Source organism: Crocuta crocuta, unplaced genomic scaffold, assembly GCF_008692635.1.
Source record: "Crocuta crocuta isolate KB4526 unplaced genomic scaffold, BGI_CrCroc_1.0 scaffold89, whole genome shotgun sequence".
NCBI classification, from domain to species: domain Eukaryota; kingdom Metazoa; phylum Chordata; class Mammalia; order Carnivora; family Hyaenidae; genus Crocuta; species Crocuta crocuta.
The window spans coordinates 837,522-849,341 of record NW_027551559.1 but is presented as its reverse complement, the minus strand read 5'-3'; the positions used below and the strand labels follow the sequence as shown (position 1 = coordinate 849,341).

Below are 11,820 nucleotides of genomic sequence, written 5' to 3'. Positions count from 1 at the left end.
GGGGGGTGGGTGGGTGGGAGAGGAGATAACAAAAAAGAAAGAGAACATATAAAAGGACTCAGAAGACCAAGCATGAAACATACAAAAAAAAAATCAAAATAATGTGAAAGACAGATTCCAAAATTTTGCCAATAATTTTAACCTAAATAAATCTTTTAGGTCAGTGGAGAAGGGGGCCATGAAGTAAACTAGACTCCTCATTGGTAACGAACTCAGGAGACAATCAATAGCAACGTTGAGAGTTCGTATGGTTTTACCAAAGCAGTCCCATTAAAACCCTCCAGATTTCTTTAAGATTCACCTGCTCCCTAGAGAAAATGCTGACTCAAAGCAAGGAAGTTTATGAATTATTGGCCACTTTTGTTGAAAATGAAGTTATTCCGCAAAATAGAAGTAAAGAAAGCAGATATGGAGTTACGCTTGCAGAGCACAACTAAGCCAGCAGCCTCCAAAAGGTGCTCCGTGAAGGTCTGGAGCCCCAAATGTCTGTCTTGTCAGATCACACACAGAGCTCTCCTGGGTAACAAATGAGACTTGAGAATGTGGTGTGTGATCTGCTGCAAAGGTTTAACTTTATATTCCAAAAGCATAATCATGAATCAAATGAAAACAAAACCTAGCTGTATCCTTGGAACCTAAAAGTCAACAGGTGAATAGAGCTCACAATAGAGCAAACTTCAGAAAAATAAAGCAAAATACGACCAGAATAATGACGTCGAGCCTGAGACTGATAATCTCATAGTTAATATCCTTAGTCTGCACAAAATCAATTGATTAATGTGATTTACAAGACACAGATAAAACATATGGGCTAATTGGTTAGTAATTACCTAAGACACCTGGAAATTAACAAAGGGAAAAAACATAGGAACAAAAGTGGGGGCTCAATCCTACTACAAATTTTATATTATTTTCCTCAATGAAAGAATCACAACACAACACAGAAAAGGAGGTGGTCACACTTCACCCACCTGTTTCTCTGTGAGAATGACTCTTCCTAGTAACTGATCTTCCAGACCTTTCATGGTGACAGTGAAGTCGATGATAGAGGTCCGAGCACTTATTTCGGGGGTGTAGGCTGGATTGGGCAGTTTGGTGGTAATGTAGAGTTTGAAGCCTTCCATCACATCTACTTCCTTGTCACCAACTTTCACCTTTATTATAAAAATAATGTTAGGGGCACTTGCATGGCTCAGTCGGTTAAGCATTCAACTCTTGGATTCAGCTTAGGTCAAGAACTCTCAGTTCATGAGTTTGAGGCCTGCATCAGGCTCTGTGCTGACAGTGTGGAATCTGCTTGGAATTCTCTATCTCCTTCTCTCTCTCTCTCTCTCTCTCTCTCTCAAAATAAATAAGCTTTAAAAAATAACTATATATAAATAAATAATGTTAAAAGTAATAAGACAGAAATACACCTTACTGTGTCCCTTTCTGCACAGGATCAAGCATTGCTTTAAACAATTATGTAACTGGAGGTATTTGTAAACTGAAAAAGAAGTGGTCATTGGGCATTCACAGGGCTTCAAGCCACTAGGATAAAAGGGAATAAGGAGGGTAGGAAGGATGGGCAGGAAGGAAGGAAGTTCAGTGTATACCAATATATACCATAAATGTAGAATTTAACACCAAAATTGGTGTGATCATTCCACAGAAATGAGATGGATTCCTTACCCAAAATCTGGTCCAGAGGTCAAGACTAATGATATTGCATGTGCACCAAAAGGGAATGAAAAGGTTTATTCTCAACTATGGAGTTTTGGGGGGGAGATTAAGGTAGGCGCCCAAGCAGGTCCAAAATAATTGCTTGAGAAAGTAGGGGGAAATGGCTATTTTAGGGTTTTATGGTGGCTGGGGGGTAGGAGTGGGATGAGAGTTTCCGCACAGGGCATGAACAGAGGATTGCATGGTTTGAATTTCCCACCAATGACAAAGGAGAGAGCCCTGGGTTTTCTTATCAGCTTGCCCAGATTTGGGACAGAAAGAGTGAGGGGCATGATGGGTTTTGAAAGACGTCCACAGTCAACCATCAAAATGGAGTCAGATTCTATGACACAAGTGAAGTAGATATCTCTGAAAGGACTACTTTTGAACACTTGAATCCCAACTCAGGAGGTACAGAAGAGAAAAGCAAATGCCTCTTGCCGCTGCCTCAAATTTGAGCTACCACCTATTGAGAAGATTTCATCTGTGTCACATTTACCTGGCCTCATGGTAATGGTACTCCACATCATTGTCAATAGGTTCAACTGACCTTAAAGGTAGACCCAGTCTTAATGAAGTTTCTCTCCAAAACATTATCCAGTGCTGGGTCTAATTCCTCTCCAACATCTTCAATAAGCAAGGGCCTTCCAAGAGAAAGACTATCCTCCAGGTGGTTTCTGAAGTACTTGTGATTTAGAGATGTGATCTAGAACAGGACCCAAAGTATCATGACGCAAGGCCCAGAGATGACAAATATTAAATGGTCCTCAAGCAGTCTATTGCAAAGACTTTTTGAAATCCTTATCTGGAACCCATACTTGGTGAAATCATACAGAAAGCTCAAACTGTTTCCATCCTTATCCTTAGCAAGCTGTCATTCCCCTGTGCAACCTATCTTCTCACTACAACCACCAATTTTGTGACAAATAATAAAGGAATAATCATGACGTGTCCTTGTAAAATGCCGTATACTCTGTGATACAACTCCACCGTGCTCTGTGCATCACAGAGAGCTTTAGGTTCTAATAGAAGAGAGTCTGAAACCTTTGAAAGATGATATTAGTAGAGATTAACACAAATGTAAATACAATTTTTAGAAAAGAATTTAATATTGGATTTTAGGCTTGCGTCTATTATTGATCTATTGGCATTACAATCGCTACTATTTTCAAATATTTCTTTATTCTCGGACTCTTGTTCATCTGGGACAATCAAACTTGATGAGGAACGTAAATATACTCGAACACAAATTACCTGGAGTTCATTCTGGCTTTCTTTATTTTTAATCCAGATCTTCCCTTGAGTCTGTGGATCAATTAACAGAGGATAGCGAGATGCCTTTGTGACAATAATTCCATTCTGAATGGATAGGTCATCATTTGGCAGACCTTGGAGGTTCCATTCACTAATCGTAGGGGCATCAATCAACATCTCATTGAGATTTAGATTGTCTCCAAATGGGATTTCCCGGACTTTCATTTCCTTCTTCCAGTCATTTAGCAGCAGATTGCGAAACTCTTGGTTGAATGGACCAGAATAAGATAGAAAAGCTGTAGCCAACAATACATCCCCTAAAACAGAAAACAAAACACCACTGAAGTATTTTATAATCAGCCTTGTAATTATGCAGAACATTAAAAATTATTTTAGAGGCAACCATTCTTTTCATTATTATTATTTTAACATTTATTTATTTTTGAGAGAGAGAGAGAGAGAGCATGCAACAGTAGGAGAGGAGCAGAGAAAGAGAGAGACACACACAGAATCTGAAGCAGGCTCCAGGTTCCGAGCTGTCAGGACAGAGCCTGACATGGGGCTCAACTTCAGAAACTGTGAGATCATGACTTGAGCCAAAGTCGGATGCTCAACAGACTGAGCCACCCAGGTGCCTCCAAAGGCAACCATTATTTTTAAACTAACTTCCAGAAACCAAACTGTAACCCATGTTGCTATGCCTTGGTGAATAAGCAGTAGGTTGGTTCCTTGTTAGACAGTATCCAAATGGTCCATCAAGTAATGCCTGCTAGTGTCAAGCACTAGATTATTTTGACTCTTGTTGGATGTATGAGTATGACTTTGGAGTCTAAGAGATACAAAACTTCAGAAGACAGAGCCTCCATTCAAAGTGACCTTGATCAACATGACCATTTGTTCATAGAAGAATTGATAAGAGGTTGAAGGTCATTAATATATCTAATCAGGTTTGCATAGATGCCAGACCAATATTCATCCTTCTGAAATATCTGGACACACACACACACACACACACACACACACACACACACAGAGGAATTTGAAGTACTAGAGTGTTGGCATATAGTCTGATAAAAGTTTCACTTTGCTAACTCCTTACCATAGTCAACACATACTCTGATTAATAAAGGAATGTACATACCTACAAGTCTTTTTGTTTGTGCAGCAAACTCTTTACTTTGCTCTGTCCATCTTTCTTTTTCTCCCGCCAAACCACCGATCAGCGTGGAAGCAGTCTGCATCTTATGTCTGCACCTCTCAGCATCTTCGAGCAAGGTCTAAAAAGGGCCATAATCAGAAGAAAATTTATGTTCAGAAAAATACAGCCTCTGGCTCAAAAGTATTTTTAAACCATTATATATTCTGGCTTCTGAGACTCGGGAGCCATTTCTTGGGAAGCGTAAGATTCGATGCCTGTGTGCCTGTGTCAGCCAAAGACTGTCCCTTAAGCCTTCGTGTGGGGTCCTGAGCCAACGGGTCAGACTCTTCCCACGTGTTCATCACTAAGAGATAACAAAGACCTGCATCATTTATGACTTCCCTATAATGAATAGAAATAAAAATACAAGCATACTTACTAATATCATATAGCACAAAAAAAGTAAAAAAAAATACATATCTCTGCTTGAAAATCGGGAATAGTTCTCATGTTAAAATTCTAGCACCATTATTGTTTTATCTAATTCCACATCTCCTTTTTCCTTAGGTGAAACTTCAGACCATCCCCAGATTGTGGTGTTCCGAGGCTTGTTCACAAATCCCAGTGACACCTGACTCAGCCACTCCCTATCTGGTGCTCTGCATGTCAGAGCACCTTGAATTAGACTTCCCTCTGCTGTTGCCACACAGTGCTCAGTTCTTAAAAATAAATGGTCCTCCTCTTCTCCGTCTGAAACAACTGCTAATTCTACTTATAAAACCTTATATGTATGAAATAATAGTGGAATAAAATTTTGCTACAGGACCAGTCACTGGAAGTTCATTTAAAATATATATATATGTTATACATAATATATTATATACTTATATGTTTTATATGCTAAATGTCTAATAAAATAGAGGATTATTTAAATAAATTTTGGTGTGCTAGAGAATAAAAATACTCTGAAGACATTAAAAATTATCTTGTAAAAATTTTTATAACTAAGAAAGAGATTAATGATATATTACTAAGTTAAAAACTCAATTTAGGGGCACCTAGGTGGCTCAATTAGTTGGGCATCTGACTTCGACTCAGGTCATGATCTCACGATTCATGGGTTCAAGCCCCACGTTGGCTCTGTGATGACAGCTAGCTCAGAGTCTGGAGCCTGCTTTGGATTCTGTATCTCCCTCTCTCTCTGACTGTCCCCTGTTTATGCTGTCTCTCTCTCTCTCTCTCAGAAATAAACATTAACAAATTTTTTTTTAAAAACTCAATTTACAAAGCAGTATGTGCTGAATTATATTTTTAAATGTTATATTTTACATATATTTTTAAAACATATGGAAATCAAGGAATATGTTCAGAAAGGAAATGATAGCAAATATTTTTAGTGTTCATTTCCAGGATTATGTGTCTTTTCCATAAAAAAGACAAGTTGTTTTGTAATAACAACACAATACAGTGTTTTAGAAAAGCAAGATATTTATTCTAGTTAGTTCTCTGGGATTCTAGTTTCCTGTGTTTTCCTTTCCCCCTAGAGTTAATTCAGAAAACCTAAAACCCAGCTGGGGTGCCCACACATCTATATGGCCCATATTTCTTTCTTTGTTTCTCTGCAAGAAGAAAGATACCAGCTGTGAAGTATGATACTGCATCATTTACTTCTACCTCCCTTTGAAACAAACTTTTCATGTCAAAGCTATTTTTAAGATTAGGTCATCTAGGGGTGCCTGGCTGGCTCAGTTGGTTAAGTGCCAGACTCTTGATTTTAGCTCAGGGCATGATCTCACTGTTCGTGGATTCAAGTCCCATGTCGGGCTCTGTGCTAACAGTGCAGAGCCTGCTTGAGATTCTCTTTCTCCCCCTCTCTCTGCCTCTTCCCTGCTTGCACTCTCTCTGTCTCAAAATAAATAAACTTAAGAGAAAAAAAAATGATTAGGTTGTCTTCCTGAATTTCATCATCCCCACTCCCAACTGGCCAGATAAGAAAACGGCCAGGGCCCACTTCTTTGGCTCTTTTTTTTCTCAAATCCCACATCCTTTAGGAGATGAGGGTAAAGGGAAGGGAGGGTAGATGCATGAGAGTTAGAAGCAGCTTTTCCCTCCAACTCTGGCTCAGGCAGGGAGCAGAATCCCATGGGCTCCTTGGACAATGTCCCCATCTACTCCGTTAGTGAGTAGCTGTCCAGAGGGCCTAGGGAGGGCAGCCCCCACAAAGGCACTTCCCTGTGCAGAGAGGGGCAGGGCATACACTTCTTCAGGGGACATGCAGGTCTGGGCCATGAGCTTATCCATCTGACCATGATGACCTGTGGACTCAGGGCCCTTCCTCACCCTGCCTTACATAGGCCTGTAACCCCCCTGGACCTTCAAGGAGCCCTATGCAGGGGGAAGGAGCCACAAAATGACTAACGGTCAGGTTCACTCCAGCATGTTGGAGGTAGATGGACTCACAGCCAGATTTTGTGGTTTTTTATTTAAAAAGCTTGACACTTGTTGAAACAAGTCTTGAAGTCAGAGCCATACCTTTACAGGAGCAGATCGTGTGTGGTCCTAACAGTAGATGCTCAAAACCAGAAAAAGCATATTGAATGAATTAATGAAAAAAATGTTACAACTGAAACATAATAAAAGGAGGCCTAAAATATTTTTAGTATATTCAGTAGCATCTCTCAACATAAGCGAGTGTCCAACATGGTAGAAATTACCACATTTTCCCCATAGTTTCTGAAGTAGACTCTGAAATTGTGATGCTAATTGTCTCCTTATATTGTGATATGTGACTCCCATAGAGTATAATTAACAAACCCAGATAGGTGTCAGATAATTACTTCTCTAAAATTTCTAAAAAACCTCTCATTTTGCTTTCAGGAGACTTATCTTTAAGCAAAAGTATCCCATGTTCTGCGTATGGTGAAACTGAAGTATTTAAGTGCCCTTGCTGGGACTCCCAGAAGAGAACGGACCACCAGAGAAGGTATCTCAATCCTGACAAGAGAGGACTGAGAAAGGGCAGGAGGAAACTCCAGAAAATCATCAAGGAAAGCACAGAGTGAATCTATCTCTTATTTACTAAATACAGGATTTATCAGAGGCAGATACAGATTTTGTGGGTTTAGAAGCTTACATAACCTGGGGGATTCACTTTAAGAAAATTATTAGATACTACATGGCAATGAGAAAGAATGAAATCTGGCCTGTGTAGCAACGTGGATGGACCTTGAGGGTGTTATGCTGAGCGAAATAAGTCAGGCAGAGAAGGACAAATATCATATGTTTGCACGTATAGGAGGATTAGGAGGAACTTGACGGAGGAACAAGGGGGAGAAGAAGGGCGGAAATGGTGGGGGAAAGGGAGAGAGACAAACCATGAGAGACTCTTGAATGCTGACAAAAACAGGACTGATGGATGTGGGGGGAGGGGGGATGGGCATGGAGGAGGACACTTGTGGTGATGAGCCCTGAGTGTTATGTGGAAACTAATTTGACAATAAACTATTTGTAAAAAAAAAAAAAAAGAAAATTATTAGAGGGGCACCTGGGTGACTTGGTGGGTTAAGTATCTGATTCTTCCTTTGGGTTTAGGTCATGATTGCACAGTTTGTGTGTTCGAGCCCCACATCGGGCTCTGTGCTGACATCATGGAGCCTGCCTGAAATTATTTCTCTCCCTCTCTCTCTGCCCCTCCCCTGCTTGCTCTCTGTCTCTCTCTCAAAATAAATAAATAAATAAATAAAATCTTAAAAAAAATTTTAAAGAAGATAATTAGAGATTTTTTACAAATACAAAACATGTAAGTGAACATGTATTTAGACTAAGAAGAGAAAAAATCACCAAAAAGTCCTGGTGACTTAGAAACTCAGGTGCCTTTCCTCTGAAATTTCTAGGCATTTTATCTGAATGTTTATACACAAATGCCTGCCAATCATAACCCAGTTTCCCTTCCCCTAAATACTACAAATTCCAGGAACCCCAGCTCCTAGAAGCCTGTGCAAGCAAGGGGCTCTGTGGCTTACACTGCATTAGGGCTGTGTTAATGCTGCCTGCATTTCCAGAAGGAAATAGGCCCCAGTGGAGCTGGAATTCATAGAAATAAGATAAAGAACTTGTTGCCAGTGGCTCAGAAATGTATGAACTCAGATTCTGAAAGGCCCTCCAGGGGCAAAATATGCACGGGTTGAGAAGACTGCCGATGGCCATCAGGACGCAGCCGTGGGGTCAGCCGCATAGACCCAGCAGAGAGGCCCATAGTGGACACCAGAAGGCCCAGGTCTGGTCCAGACTGTCCAGCCCAAGACTGGGAGCCGCTCTCTGGAGCTCAGTTCCTGTCTCCAAAATGAGAATTAAAATATCCACCTTGCTTCCCTGCAAGATCGTTTCAGAGATTAAATGAGATAGAGGGGGAGGACAGCATTGGGAACACATAACAAAAAGTGCTACGCCAGGTGCTGCCGCCATCACCATCAACACGGAGACTCAGAAATGTTTATGTTCTGGAACCAACTCCTATCCTGGTGGACCGTCCTGACCTCTCACCGAGGTCCTTGGCATGTGTTAGGGACAAACTCCAGGGCTCAGCGAGGGATGACATGTTGTATATGTATCGTGTCTACGTTAAATCAGTCTCTGCTGGGAACCAAACCCTTGGAGAGAGAAGGCGGCAAAGGAACAGAGGGTTGACGATCGCCCTGTTGGGGTTCGACGGTCCCTCCCTCGCCACGGGACAGTTACCTGCTTTTCGGTCATGGCCTGTTCATACTCGGCCTGCACCACATCGAGCTCTGCTTGCTTGTCGTCCAGCTCGGCCTGGGCCTTCTGCAAGTCCTGCATGGCCAAGATGTAGCGATTCTCCTGCACCACCAAGTTGGCCTGCACAGGACACATCTGAGCTGAAGGATGTGCAGCAGACCGAGCAGCCAGCATCTCAGAGTCTGAGACCTCAGTGGTTTGTACCTGTTCTCTGCACTCTAGGGGCACCCGGAGTCCTCTCAAGTGCATTCAGGCCAGATCAAATCTTAATGTGGACTGCATATAAATGCTTATAAGCAGAAAATTATAATTTATTAGAAGTCAGCGAATTTTTCCCCATATTTAAATAGTAAATATTTTAGACCTCTGGGGTCAGGAGGCAAAGTCGAGGCTACTATTCAGGCACTTATTTAAAAGCCATATGGAAATGTAAAAATTCTGCACATCGGTGTGGCTCAGTGGGTTAAGCACCCAACTCTTGGTTTTGGCTCAGGTCATGATCTCACGGTTCGTGAGTTTGAGCCCTGCATCGGGCTCTGTACCGACAGCTCAGAGCCTGCTTGAGATTCTCTCTCTCTCTCTCTCTCTCTCTCTCTGCCCCTGTCCCACTAACACTATCTCGATCTCTCTCAATATAGATAAATTTTAAAGAAAAAAAGAAAAAATGTAAAAATTCTTATTTCACAAGCTATACAAATACAGGTTGTGGGCTAGATTTGGCCTGTGCACCAGAGTGTTCCAGTCCTTAGATCAGAGCATTATGATATTAAATGCATATAGGTACCTTACAGAACACTGTAATATTAAGAGCTACAGAAAAAGAAAAAACTGGAATATTAAGAATGATCTGCCTAGTAGCACTCATCAGTGTTGATGAGGCTGTTAAACCAAGATAAAGGATGGGACATAATTATTCACTGAAAATAGATTTTGTGAGTCGTGGTAATCACAATGTTGTTCCTATAGTTTTCATATATTGTTTGCCTTCCTTAAAACAATTGATACCTTGAGCTGTGACTAATCAGAAGTGTTTGTCTTAAGGAAGCTACTAAACTTGACTCAAAAGACATATTCAAAAGTAATTTGAGCAAAAGAGGAGATGTAGAAAATAGTTGATGCTTACAGGAATTTTGATGTTTTAAATAATTTTTTAAATCAAATTTTTCTTTTTTAAGTTTCTAAAATGTTAAAATTGACTTTAATGGGGTAATCTACGATAAGAGCCACATTCTTTCTGGGGTGTTTCAGAAGAAAAGATGACCTTGAAAAATTTTTTTGGAAATAAATTATTTTCCTATGTGGAAACTTCAGGCTCCCAAACGTTGGCAGAATAATTCTTTAAGGGAAAGTTCAAGTTCCATTACTTACTACAACCAATGACAGGCAAAAGCATGGCTTAACAACTACAGTTTAAAAAGGATCTCACTCTTGGAACATTTTTTTCTCAGGTCAGCTCTAAACAGCACCTGTTGCTGTGGCTTAAAAGAGGGGCACCTGGGTGGCTCAGACACTTAAGTGCCAACTTTGTCTCAGGTCATGATCTCACAGTTTGTAGTTCGAGCTCCATGTCAGGCTCTGTGCTGACAGCTCCGAGCCTGGAGTCTGCTTCAGATTCTGTATCTCCCTCTCTCTCTGACCTTCCCCTGCTCACGCTGTCTCTCTCTCTCAGAAATAAAACATTAAAAAAATTTTAATGCAATTATTCAAAAGGAAACAGGCAAATTCTCAAATCACATTAAAGAACAGATGACATTCAGTTTCTTTCCTGAGGAGAAGAGAGGGAGTACCACATCATACCTTGCAACCAAGACCAGCCACCAATGATGTGCCAACCCTGTCTCAGTTATAAGACTCCCTAGTAAGACATTATCAGGGGATTCTATGATATAGTTTCCTGTGTTTCTTTTTTCCAAGTTAACACTGTGGAGGAAAAATATCCAGCAGCCCACAGTCAACATGGCACCCTGGTAGAAAGTCCGTGTTCAACTCGTACAATTCTGCCTGGAGTGCTATTAAGAAGAGAAACGTCCTGCGCTCGACCTTTCTGTAACTTGCTCTCCCCGTGGACTTGAGTAAAATAACACCAGAAGCCAAAGAGTCCTGCACACTATGAGAAAACAAGACCAGTTGAGCTCGAGGGCCCTTGTAGGATGCCCTATGCATCACATGGCTCCCATGAGGGGGCTCACCTTTAGAGGCAAAACTTCTCTGTTTATAGAAAAGAAGGAAGCCATGGCTTTGGTCCAGGAACAAAGACCAGCTACGTTCCCACATACACGCTTAGCAGTTTCGATGTTGTAGTCAGCCATTTCAAAGTAAGGATCCAAAAACTCTATCACTTCTTCATTGATTGTGTCTTTTGGGAATTGCTATGAAAAAAAAAGAGTAAAATTAAGTCAAAGTGCTTCTTTCTGCTTAGCCACACTCACATTACGCTCCCAATGCCATTGATATTGTTGAACAACTAAGAATGAATGAATGACATCATGTTTTGTTGATATTTCAGGATTTGGGCAAAAGTTCTGCAAGTGAAAACAGAGTAAGCAGTGACAGCGAAGAAGTCAGAGCATTCTTTATCTTTGGTGAACAACAGACACCAACCCCAAATAAATGTTCCAGGATCCAGGGAAAGAGTACATTATTTAGGTGATGAATACTAACATGGTTATTAAAATTTCCAAAGCAATAACATGTTCATATCATTAATCCTAAACAGGTAAATTGTAAGCCCATAAAATCAATAATGGAAAACAAATACAGTCAGGTATTTTCAGCCTATGGACAAAATATGTTTAGCATTTAGCAGCAACTAAATGCCTAATACATTCAAACAGAGGTTCTATTAAGCTCATCTGAAAAACAAAGGTAATCACTTGGACATTTGGTCTTGAGGGCAATGAATTAATTTTTAATCATAGAATTATCCAGAATATGAAAGAACTGTTAGCTTCTGAAAGGATAAAATGCAAAAA

General features: G+C 40.6%; 1 protein-coding gene across 1 annotated transcript in view; it reads right to left on the bottom strand.

Annotated features, from left to right (window-relative positions):
- The window catches only part of DNAH5 (dynein axonemal heavy chain 5), a 252,750-nt gene that overhangs the window by 41,813 nt on the left and 199,117 nt on the right, over nucleotides 1-11,820 (bottom strand). The window contains 6 exon segments of the mRNA XM_077749426.1: nucleotides 972-1,154; nucleotides 2,252-2,407; nucleotides 2,956-3,272; nucleotides 4,097-4,232; nucleotides 8,831-8,968; nucleotides 11,038-11,217. Of these exon segments, the coding sequence (XP_077605552.1) occupies nucleotides 972-1,154; nucleotides 2,252-2,407; nucleotides 2,956-3,272; nucleotides 4,097-4,232; nucleotides 8,831-8,968; nucleotides 11,038-11,217 (1,110 nt within the window).